The following is a 12,852-nucleotide window of genomic DNA, read 5'->3' on the forward strand; positions in this document are numbered from 1 at the left end:
CAATGCACTGTGCTCATAACGTACTTCCCAGAGACAGAGATACTTACAGGGATGTGTAAGATCTTTTTATGCAGATGCTAAATCCAATTGGATATAGCTACAATAGCAAGAAAATTCCTTCACATTTTGTACTGGCTCTAGCAGCTTTGTGCTAGTGCAGAAGAGTGCCTGGGCAGAGCTGATGGCTGATTAGGCCTGAACTCAGATGACGTACTCTCATATATAAACCTGCAGTTCTCTAAAGTCCTAACAATCATAAATGTTTGCTTCAGTCTTATGTGGGTGTGTGCTTTTATTGTTCATTAACATTTTGTAAAAATCATCATACAGGTGTGAAACAGGACGATGGACATCAGCTTCCAGGTAGAGTAAGAATTCTGCCACATCAGATGAAAGGATGAGGTCTTTAGCCAGCAAGCTTTGGTGCAAATCAGGGTTGAACTAATGATTAAAATAATTGTCTTTGAATCAATCCAGTTAAATTAAAGAACAATTTCAAATCAACAGGATTGTTCATGGCAAACATTTAAGTGCGCACGCACTGTTGGTGTTGCAAATCTGAATGTTAAGCTTGAATACTCAGTTAATCTCCAGAAGTAAATTACAGTACATTAAACACTGAAATGCATGATTTGCTGTTAGCAGTTCGTGCTGTGCTGGTTAATATGAGCATCCAAATGGAATAAAAAATAAGCATGAGTAACCAAAACACTGTTGTTATCATCAGAATAATGAAATTTGCAATTGAAATTTTCATGAATATACTTACACATGGTGTGTTTTTAAATCCTATATGCTGTTTATTTTCTTTTTTCTATTTACCATTTGTAAATAAGACAAGATGATATTTCTTGAATAACAAACCAGTACAATATGAAACAGTCACTATGGGTCAAGGACTGAGGAAGTTCAAGAGTCTCAGTCCGGATTCACTGCAGGACTTCTGTGTTCTGTTGTGAGCAATTACCCAACAGAAACAAGGCAAAACTTATTTTATCTATTATTTACAGAGATTAATTTTCTCTACAGTAGTATAAAAATCCACAATAAAATAATAAAATGTTCTCAAAGTTTTTCATATACCTGTTAGGAAAGATTGCTTGACCAATTTATCTGATATGCAAATAATTGCTGAAAACAAAATGAGAATTTTATTTTCTGTTACTTTTTTTCATTTCACCACAAAACAGAGGCAATTACATAATGCCTATTATTTGGATTTGAAACAACTCATTATTCTCCACAAGACTATATTTTCCAAGATTGTTTCTTCTACATTTCTACATACAATATGGAAAAGTTTAATGTTTCTCCTCAAATCAATGTGCAACTAGGTTTTTAGAGGACAAAGATTGAGCCAGCACCTTAGACTGGGCTGTGCCAGCAGTAATACATTGTAATATGTAGCTTTGCATCAAATGCAAAATATGTAATGTTGCAGATACAATGTAGCATGCAACATATTTTAAAACTACTGGTACATTCCACAGATTTATTTACTCAAGGGAAATATTTCAACCATTTTAATATTTCCATAACTCATAATTTAAGAAAAAAAAAGTATAGAGAGGACCATATGTAGTGTGTACAATTAGTTCTCACCAACTGTTAACTAGGTTAAACATCTTTCTTGTTTGTTTAGTTATTATTATTATTCCATGTATGATTTTTTGCCTTTGTAATGACATTTTGATTTTGAAATTTATGTTGATTAATTTAAAACATTGATTTTGGCGAAAACAAAGCCACAGTATATCATAAATGTTTTTGCTTTTGTCATTTGCATTTGTTCATGTTGTTATTTTTTATTATTTATTTTGTTGTTGTTGTTGTTGTTTTTTACCCATTATTACTCAGTAGATTCTTCCCATCCCTCCTCCCACCCTCCTTCAGCCACAGATGGTGGAGCAGGTGCAAATGCCACTGATAATGCAAATGCCAGCTTAGTCAATGGTATGTCAAGAACACCTAGCTTGTTTTATTTGATAGATTTCTCTCCTTACTATATAAGATTCCCTCTTTCTCTTATGAACTGCACAGATGTTTTATGTGCGTGTCATTACCCTCTGAGAGCTCCTTTTCCACAAACTCTACAGCAGCTTATGAGATGCCACAAAGATGTTATGACTGAATTACTTCATTCACACAGAATTAAGCATGGGAGAAGAACAAATAGGAATTATGATCTCTTTGCCATTAATTAAAATTGCAATTAAAAGGAACAGTTAAGTAAGACTGTTTTCAAAACTTTTGAGTTGCCTTTACGTAGAGTTTCATTGTAAAACACATTTGTCAGCACAGACCTGAAGAACACCTTGATAAATGGATTGTACCTTCTTCTGATGTGGCACTCTCATAAGTATTGATATAGCCTTCGTGTAGCTTTGAGAAATAGTGCTGGGGTCGGGAATCTGTCTCAATTTCTACTTGCAGTGCTTTCATAAAAAACTTCTGCTGCTTTCAGCATCTTTTTGAATAGAGACTGACAGCAAAGCAAAGCTTGGGGATATTTGTGTATGCCCTTAGATAGTGATCATCTAAAGAGCCTGTTTGCACTGACTGCGTGTATATATATTACTGTGGTCAAGTTTGACCGTCTCTCAATACAGCTTCTTGACCCCACTTGTAGCATGGAGGTATTTCAGTGTCTCTTCTAATAGTCTAATTCCAGTATTAAATAGAATGGGTCAAGATTAATCTAGGCATTAGAAAAGCTGTATTTTTCTGGTCATCAAATACATTAGTCTATATTTGCCATAGAGACCTTTCCTTCTTGTACAGCACCAGTTACCTAGCCATTCTATTTTTCATCAAGTTGGTGACTTTTTTTTTTTTTTATGTGGGTCAGTGGTTGGGGCATTATGTATGTAATGCTAGTTTCTGACACAGCATTGCCAAGTACTAAACAAGTATTAAGGTTTACTAGTGTGAGAACCTTTTTAAAGCAATGACATTGTAAATCCTTTGAGCCTAATTCTAAATAATTTGATTATAACTTAAAAGAAACATGTAAGCAGACTTAAAATTTTCCTCCTGCATATTCTAGGTTTGCTGGGAAACTAGGATTTCCAATCCTGACATCTCACTGCATGGCAGATTTTTTTAGTAAAGCAAAGGAGTGGCAACTTTTTTTTGAGTCTCAAAATCTTGTCTGTTTAAATTTGGCAGATGAGCTTTTGAGAACACGAAGTCTTACACACAAAAATGTCACAAAACCTTGTTGGATCTAAAGCAGAACTGCAAAACTTTACTCTTTTCCAATAATATAGGCAAATTCAGAAAAAAATATTAATCCTTCGTACAAGTCCCATCTCTGTGTTATCCCTAGACCATCCTGGTTCCAACACCCCCATTTCAGATTCCTTAAAGACCAAGAACCAGGAAATGAATGAGGACTGTTTCATTTTCTATTCTTGATGGTTCTACTTCCTTGTGTGTAAAACAAGTCTGTGCATACAACACTCTTACCAGATGTCCTCCTTCTGTCCCACTGGAGATTGCAATATTAAATTTTGCCGAGTACTAAGTTAAGCATCTAAGTGCTTTGCTCATTGAAAACCATTGCTCAGCAAGAGGCAGAAATGAATCTTGAGTTATTCTAACCCAGTCTCTCTGTTAGCATGATTTAGCTGCTTGGTAAATATCTGTTGTGTTTGGTCTGAATGCCTGAATTTCCTATGGAAATTGAGTACCAAAGGATATTAAATGGGTGTATAAAATCAAGTAAATATGGTACTTCCTATCTTCTCTCCCACCAGAAACAGCAGTTACTGTCCCTGCTTATCTCAGAGCGGTAGTTTACATACTCAGTTCTTTTCAGTGCACAAGGTGTAGAAGTGAATTGTTTGTGCAACTGAATATCTTTCTGCTTTCACCTCTTCTGAGGTGAGGCAGTCAAATGAATTCTGCACATCTTTGATCAACATGGAGAGAAGAAACTTCCTTAATTCAACTTTCTTGATGGTGTGTTCAGAGGAGAACCGTGACAGCAAGCAGAGTTAAATTTTAGTGCTTTGAAATTGTCTGGGAAATTGCCATAGTCTGGTTTCTGTTTATACTATGCATTTTTCTAGTCATCAGTGACGATGAGTTGAGAATACTTAAAAGGTAGCTATGTTTTGCAGAGGGGTCGTCGGAGAAGAGAAAGGAAGGAAAGAAGTTCTAAAGCGAGGAGATCAAGTTCTTGTAGCTGTTTTTCCAATCTAGATTAAATTATTTTTTTCAATAATGCCTTAGAATTTTCCCTGAGATATAACTGGAAACAAGCATTTTTACCTAATGTTTAATATCTCTGTGTAGAAGATACCTTCAAATATGAAAAAAATATTATATGCTTGAATAAATACTTAGAACAGGAAATGATGTTGCTTGCTAGATGAAAGTCAAAACGTTACAATTTAAAATAAATTATGTCTTAGTTACCAATATTCAGTTGACACAGAAAAATGCTTTTTATTTTCAGTCAGTGATAGTGATAAAGGCATGTAGGCTTGTGACACATCCTGTTGTTTGCCACTTGCTATATAAGGAACTATCACATACTAGTAGTTATTTCTAGTAGTTGAAATGAAAATGCATAATTTTCTGATGGTCTTTTTTGTTAAAATAAATAAATAAATCCAGAAAATATATTCCGTTCTTAAAAGGTTACAGGTTTGGGTTATAAGCAGATCAAAAAATTTTACAGAAAGGTAGTAATTCATGAATTTTCCTCTGATATAATAGTACAGTATTTAGAAAATATAAATTGTTATAACGTAAATATGGGAAAAAGCAGTGCTGTTTGTTTACAGCTTGTTTATCCCAAATATGATTTGGTTGCAGAAAGCAATGTTGGTCATTGGCCAGCCTTATTCCTAAATCAGGATTTCCTTTTTGTGTGTGTGTGTGTTACAACTCATATAATTTTTTATTTAAAATTATAAATTATAAAATAAAAATATATTATAATTAAAATTATAAATTATAAAATTTTCCTATAGAAATACCATACCAGACTCAGAGAAACGTCTCAGCTGAAATACTTCACATCTACTGCTAATTCTATCTGTTCCAGCATATGTATACTTCTGTTCTTTTTCTGCAAAGCAATTTGCAGTTTTAATATATTTTAATGTATTTTCTGAATTGCAAGAGGAGTTATTTAATGCATAAAATGAATATGCATAAAAGAATTATCTAAAACTTCCTATTTGATCAGTGGCATCAGAATTATTCTTTTGTAGTTAACCTGTGTTTTACGAATGCATTGATTCTGATATCATACTGCATGGAAGAATTCCTAATGATTCACTTGAAATACGTCACTTCTCCCCCTATATATAGATTTGCAATGTGCGTCTGTTCTTACTAGCTGCATAATATAACTGACTTGACATGAAGAGAGCTGCAACTCATTTCTATTGCAACATGAGACATTTTGGAAGATAGTAGGGTATTTTCTTTTTTTTTTTTGCTCTATCACAGAACATGAGAATATAACTAGATCAGCTTCTTTAGGTGATTTCAAGTTCTTCCAATGAGCAAATAATTTCTATTGCCAGCAGTAGGATTTTGTTATTTTGTCTCATTAACACTTCATAAAGGGCTGTGGGAGGGAAAGGGAAGTCTTCTGTGGAAGGTTTATTTGCTGAAGTAACATTTTGGGCATAAGAACTTTGGCATTAGTGATGCCATGGGTATGTTCCAAGTCAAGAGATGGGAATTTTCATCAGGTAAAGGCAACATGCAAAACATTTTTTATTCGAATCCAAAGCTTCCAAAGCAGCTGCAGAATTCAGCTCATATTAAGAGGCTCTGTAGCCTTTTCTAAACTTTCTGATTTTTTGGCTCTGCTCAGAAAAGTGGTAGAAATAAACACAGATTAATTCCCCCAGATTTCAGGGCACACTGTCCCTTTTATTTACTTATTTCCAAAAATAAAAGAAAAAAATACAAAATTATATTAAAATATATTTCTGAGGAATTCTATATTGCATTTAATATAAAATATTAATACTTACTAATCATTTTTGTTTTTCTAAACAATGCAGAAAGGTCAGAGAGATGGGTTAGTATTTCTGGTCCTAGCACAAACTGAAATAAGGATTTCTCAGCAGTAGTGATTCTGTCATCTTGATTTCTTCATAATTTGTATTCAAGTGGAAACTTAAGATTCAAGAAATTAAAGGAAATAATCTACTTCCCTTTACTGTATTCTTTCCTTTATCATAATTACTTATTCTTTGTTATTTTAAATATATGTGTGTTTACATTGTTGTTAATGATTGTCCATTTTGTAGGTAGCTAGGGTAGTTGAATTCTTAGTTTAACTCATTACAAAAAAAATATTATGCCCCTATTAAAAAGCAAATGTAGATGATATTTTGGTTTACATGGAAAACAGTAGTGCATTTTGTGTTTGCCAGTTGTGAAGCTCTTTTTTTGTTTGTTTTTGTTTTGCCTTTTTTTTAAAAATTGAAGAATCTTTAATTCTACTGCTTTAAGGTTTTGAATTGTGTTCAAAAAAATAAACTGTAAAGCAGAACATAGAGCAGGCTACGTCTGCTCTAAATTAATGTGTCCCAGCTCTTAAGGAAGGTTTCTTCCACTAGCCAGAAATCTGAATCTCTGGTGATGTTTTATGTCTTCCTCTCTCTGTATAAAAAGCATTCTAAGATAAATAGTGATTAGGCAGATATCAAGTTCAGCTATGGTGTTTTTTTGTTTTGTTTTGTTTTTTCCCTTCAATTTTTAGATGAAGCAAAAATTTTTGAGCAAATATCACAATGAAAACAAACTTGTTTTTGCCCAGGGTCATAGATTCCTGGGAAGACATAGGTCTTTGGAAGATAGGTATCACTTGTTTTTTAAAATCGTATTATAACCAAGGTGGGAATAGAGTTAAAAATAGACAAACAGTTGATGCTAAATAGTCTACTTCAGCAAACTTTAGTAATCCATCTGAGTACTGAGATCCTTATATGTAGCAAAACATCCATTCCTTTAATGTAACTCTGCACTTTGGAATTTCTCCGTGGCTGTAGCCTATTAGCCTGGGGTGCAATGTCATTTACAACCTATTTGGACATTTTTGCTCTTTTTAAGAGAATTAAGTCTTTAGTGATCCCCAACTACTGAACGTACAAACGTGTAAGAAATGCATCTTAGCCTTTCAATTTTGCTACTATGTATTCACAGCATAGAGTGAAAAAATTAATGCATGTATTGAAGCATAATATCTGCTGCTTTACTGTGCATGTTAATTCCTGCTCTGTTAGCATAGGAAGTCTGAAGAGCAGGACTTACCTGCTGTAATTTTTGTTAACAAACTCTAATGATACTTTTCTTACTATAGTGTGTCAAAAGTCCTGTGAAGAAATTCTAACTATTAATTTTCCTTAGTGTTATTTTGCTATTGGGCTTTATAGCTAACTACAAGAAGAGGATGTCATCCATTTGGAATATAATATTTACAAAATTCAAATAGTCTATTCCAAGAGATTAATTTATCACTGTGACAGTTTCACAAGTTATCCCACCAAGAAATTTTGAATACACTTGATATCATTTACTAGTTATACCAGAGTTTTGTATGCTCTAACTGGTATTTTTACCATTTTAATTGAACATACACTTTCAAATGGTATATTGTCAGTTTTAAAGAATACAAATAATGATTTAGGTATGGTAAGACTAAATGTAGCTGAAATATTAAATTGCAAATTACAGATGCATTTGACATCTCTCTTTAGGATAAATCTGAATATAGGATGACCACCTGGCACTCATATTTAGAGGAGTAACTTGCTAAATAATATAAGTAAGGAAGATGTCATTTTACAGTTTTATTTATTTATATTTATTAACACTTATTTTTATATTTTTTCTTAATTTACTAAAATATTTAATTCTGGCATACATTAAGGAGGTCATGCTCTATACTACCGTGTGCCAGGTTATAACTGTGGTTTTATTAAATACTAGATATCTGAAAGTTCACTTCATGTTTATTATTAAAATTCTACTTTCTAGTAGATTCTCTTTATTAGTATCAGCCTCATAACTTCTGCAATTTGCTCAAAAAAATGTAATGATATTTAGTATTTTATGTTACGACATTGAACTTGACTGCAGTTACTTGAATGTGTCCAGCTAAGTTGTCTATGCTTCTAATAAACACATAATAACAAGGGCTACTGATCATCAATAAGTATCTGTAACATGCTCATTACTTTTGTCTGCCTTTTTTATTTAAATTCCATTTTCATGTTCTGTCTTGGGTGAAGATTGTTTACTGTCTGTTGTCTGTTGAAATTTTTCATCATATAGGCAAAATGCAGGATGGGAATATGGAGAACAGCCAGAACAAAGGTAATCTTCTTTCCTATTAAGCAGGTTGTGGATTTTATGTTTAGCATATGCAGGTAGATTCTGTTAAAAAATAAAATGAGAGTTTGTGATTTGTGCATATATGTAAAAATGGCCCTATTCAAACAATGTTGAAAAAAGATCCTACCAAAGAAATTGTAGAATTGTAATTCATAGAATTTTGATGTATCAGATATTTAGGATAGGAAAAGATCATTATTTCTAATAAGATGTTTTTAAAAGACGCTGTCACGTCATGAAGCTCATTTGGATTCATTTTTCTTGTGCAAGTTTTGTATGCTATGTATCATTAGTGAATTTCCAACCCTCTTTTTGATATGTTTGGTCACCTTTGGTGTTTAATGATATTGTATAAGCATATTTTTAATTGCAGGGAGAAGGTTAAAAAAATAACAAAAGGAAACTTTAATGCCTCAGGTTATTTAGCAATGTAGAAGTGTGCTATAATGATAAATAAAAGGCAGATTAAGAATATTAGGTGTTCCTTCGTTAATGTGCAATCTCAGGAAGAAATAGAAATAAATATTTTGCTTCCTCTGAAGAAAAGTTATGTTTCCGTGTTTTGTTAAATAAGAGACACCAGATATCATGATTTCTTTAGATTATAGCAAGTAAGTAAATTAAACTATAATTTTCTCTTCTTTTCAGATAATTCTAAACTTTGCAAAGGTGGTAGATCAGAAATAGATAAACTCAGTTGTTAGTGGTACAGAACCATTAAATAAAATTATACTAAATGAATACATTTTAAAGTTAAACAAAACAATTAGATTTCCAGGTCAGATAAGCATGATTTTGTAAAAACTGATCAGGAATGTCAAAGCTGAGCAGATCTGTTTCATCTCATTCTGTTTAATTTACTTTTGTCTCCTTTCTATACAAAACTGACACATACACATATATAAATTGGATTTTTTTTTTTTAATTTAAAAAAAAACTCTTGCTTTTTGATACTAAAAGTTTCCTTTAGCATTAGCATTCTTTCAGGAATGTATGCTTTAGCCTGTAATTTTTTATTTTTATTTTTTAAATGGGATAATTATGATGGTTTTGCTATCTGACCTGATGGTCAAGCTACTTGAACACTGAATGCTAAGGAAACCTTTTAAGTCTGGTATTACTCTAGAATATCGATTCACAAAGTGTGGTCCACAGGTTACAGAGGTGCCTATGCAGTCAAGCAGGTCTGTTTGTGGAGTGTCCATGGAACCACACTGCTTTTAAAACATTGTCGTTAAAAGTAAGATTATAAGAGTGCATTGTAATCTGTGAGGCATACCAAAATTTAGTGAATTATAGATAGTCAACTTGCTAAAATGTTTGAGATCTGCTATTCTAGGAAATCCTGCAGTACTGATGTACTGTTACTTGCCAAGTGTTTTGCAACACATTAAGTGATATATATGTGTATAACACAGAATATCATTGGCTATAAACAAACAAAACCAAAAGTAATGGTTTTCCTGGTACTCAACAAATGGTGTGTTACTTATTCCCATGTTTGTGAAGTGCTCATGGGTACACTTGTACATTTGTGCCCCTGCGGAACCCCGCTGGGTCCTCGTGTGGGCATCTGTCTGCTGTGGGAGCAAAGGGTAATTCTGTGCATAGTTCCAATCATCAGCCCCAACAAGGGGTGTTGCTGGGGGTATTCAGTAAGTATCAACACTAAGAGAAGAAGAATGGAGAACAGTTTTGGAGTAACAGTTTTGTTCTGCATTATTAGCCAAGCAGCAGGACGGGGCTGCTGCCATGGAGATGCAGCCACTGAAGAGTGCAGAAGGGGGAGAAGGAGATGACAAAGACAAGAAGAAATCCAACATGCACAAGAAAGAAAAATCTGTCCTTCAGGGAAAGCTGACTAAGCTGGCAGTCCAGATAGGCAAAGCAGGTATGACTAGATAATTGTCTGAATAGCAGTGTGTTATAGTAACAACAAAGGGTTTCTAAGCAAGGTATTCTTAAAAGAGTAGTGCTTTATTACTGCAATATTTAGAAATGGATTGTCATAGTATTGTTCTGAGGACAGTAGGTGGTACTGAAGATCTTGTATCTTCAAAAACTCGGTTTTGACCATCAAGAAACAGAAAGCTTTGGGCAACTTGGAATGTAATGAATATTTTAATCAAAATGAAATGTAGCTTACTTGATACTCCCAAGTGCAGTGATTACGCGATATTTAATTTCCTCCTCCCTTAGAACTTCTAAATACACAGTTTCAGAATCTCTAATATCATCTCAAAATGTCACTCTCACAATATTTCCCCCTATGGATTCTGAAATCGTTCTGTTCTCTCTTAATATCCATGTTCATGCCTTCTATCCAAATATGACGTATCTGTTGACTCTTGTATCCACTACCATCTGGTCCCTACTGTTAAAAGTCCCTTCTTCTCCAACATGCAGGTAGAAAGTTAAGATCTTTCATAATGACATAATGTTCATTAGTTTTTTTGTTTTGTTTTGTTTTGTTTTGTTTTTCTAGTAGTATTAAAGAGATCTTGGTCTCTTTAGTTCTACAGATCCCTGACTGTGGCCATACAACAGAATCCTAACTTCCTCACCTCTGTTGAATCTCCTTTATACTTCTTTACCAATCTCATCTTTACCCCTACTGTTCCTTCTAATTATTTTCAGTTGATTACACTTAGCCGATTGCAGAACCCCATGATGCCACGTCTGTCTCTTTGCCTGAACAATGCATGACTAAGAATTTACGCTTATCATCTTTTTAATATTCAATTTCATACTTTGCCCACTTTCATATTCCACAAGCTTTTCTGTTTTCTTGCTAGGCGTACAACAGTATGCATTGATATAAAAACACTTCATTTTTTATGATTATTAACTTCCTAGACTAAGTATTTTTATACATTGCTTTCTGCTTATTACTCTCTCTGGTGTTTCGGAATGCATATAGATGTCATTTTTAAAGTAACAGTACAGGTCTTTCTAACCATTCTGTGACAAGTAATATGAATTAAATTAATTATGGCCTCACTTTTTTTTTTTTTATTTTTCATTAGGCAATCTATGGAAATGTCTTGTATTGCCATAAAGATTTACCTGTATATTTTAATGGATTTTCCTTTATCCTCTGGTATTTAGTGGTCTCCCTGAGTTATCTGTTTCCTGTCAACCTTAACATCCTTTATTATCCTTACCTTTTTATTTATTTATTTTTAACCTCAGTCAGGACATGGAATTCACAGAATCCTCCTTCTATTGTATGATCTCATTAGACAGAAATCAGTATATTCTGAAATGCAGGCTTGGCTTCTTATTCAAAGCCAAAGAGCACTAATCATAGCAAAGCAAAATAGATGTTCTAATGGCAACTGGTTTTTATTTGTCACTTAAATCCAGGAACATAATTGTGCAGGAGAAATACTATCTTAGCAATATCTGTGTCATCAAGAGAGCATACATAGTCCCCAGGATCTCCTTAGAATTCTGTGAAATATTTATTAGACTCTCACATGATATACTGTCAGTGTTGTACTCTTTTGAGACTCTCCTCACAAACACATGCACTGTTTTCATATGTCCCTTTGAAAAGGGAAACCTTGGAAACACTATTATTAATCATTTTTTTTCCAGAAGACCAATTACATAACTGTGGACAATTATATATTATTGTTTTTGACTGGATATCTCAGTCTAAAATATTCTACATAACAAAATAAACTAAAAGATACTCCTTTTCTCAAGCCTCTCAAGATAAACTTCTTTAAAAAGAAAGATGAGGAAATGTTGTTTGAATATTTAGACTAGCAAAGTAACGTACTAAACTTGAAAAACTTGGCTTAATCATCAGGACTCTAGACTTACTGGGAAGTGTTAAAGGCAGCAGTGAGATGGTGCTTAGAAATGGTGCAGCAGCATCCAGCTGTTCTGAATTGAGTCTTTCTTTACTCATTAGAATGTATGGCCATTGTAATTGTATTACAATAACGGTTTATGTTGTAAACGTATATTATAGTAATGTTTTCCTCTACATTGTATGATTTACTATTATTGGTACTAGTGGTAATGTAAAATCTCATGTAGAGTAAGAAACTAATTTCATATGAAACTCAAATATAAATTTCTAATTGCATGTTTTTAATTGTTTGGGTTTTGCCTCATAGTAATTGATTATTTTTATTTTTCAGGTTTGGTGATGTCTGCCATCACTGTAATCATTTTGGTACTCTATTTTGCCATCGACACCTTTGTGGTCAAAAAGAAACAGTGGCTGCCTGAGTGCACTCCCGTCTACGTTCAGTATTTTGTTAAATTCTTCATTATTGGTGTTACTGTACTTGTGGTTGCTGTTCCTGAGGGACTTCCACTTGCTGTCACTATTTCTCTGGCTTATTCAGTAAAGGTAAGAGGCATTAAAAATAATAATGGGAGAAAAATACTTTTCTGTTGAGTTTGCTAGTACATTATTCTTCAGCTTTTATCAGCTTTGATTAAAGTCGGACTATAAATTAATGC

At 33.3% G+C, this 12,852-nt stretch overlaps 1 protein-coding gene across 2 annotated transcripts in view; it reads left to right on the forward strand.

The window, feature by feature from the left end:
* Positions 1–12,852, forward strand: part of ATP2B2 (ATPase plasma membrane Ca2+ transporting 2) — a 412,675-nt gene that overhangs the window by 324,395 nt on the left and 75,428 nt on the right. Inside the window, exons 9-13 of one of the 2 annotated variants that reach the window (XM_050712691.1) lie at positions 331–363; positions 1,858–1,953; positions 8,311–8,352; positions 10,097–10,261; positions 12,525–12,739. In XM_050712691.1, coding sequence (XP_050568648.1) covers positions 331–363; positions 1,858–1,953; positions 8,311–8,352; positions 10,097–10,261; positions 12,525–12,739 — 551 coding nt within the window. The remainder of the gene's footprint in view (positions 1–330; positions 364–1,857; positions 1,954–8,310; positions 8,353–10,096; positions 10,262–12,524; positions 12,740–12,852) is intronic. The other variant, XM_050712690.1, reaches the window with a different exon arrangement.

This window comes from Cygnus atratus, chromosome 10 (assembly GCF_013377495.2).
Source record: "Cygnus atratus isolate AKBS03 ecotype Queensland, Australia chromosome 10, CAtr_DNAZoo_HiC_assembly, whole genome shotgun sequence".
NCBI lineage: Eukaryota > Metazoa > Chordata > Aves > Anseriformes > Anatidae > Cygnus > Cygnus atratus.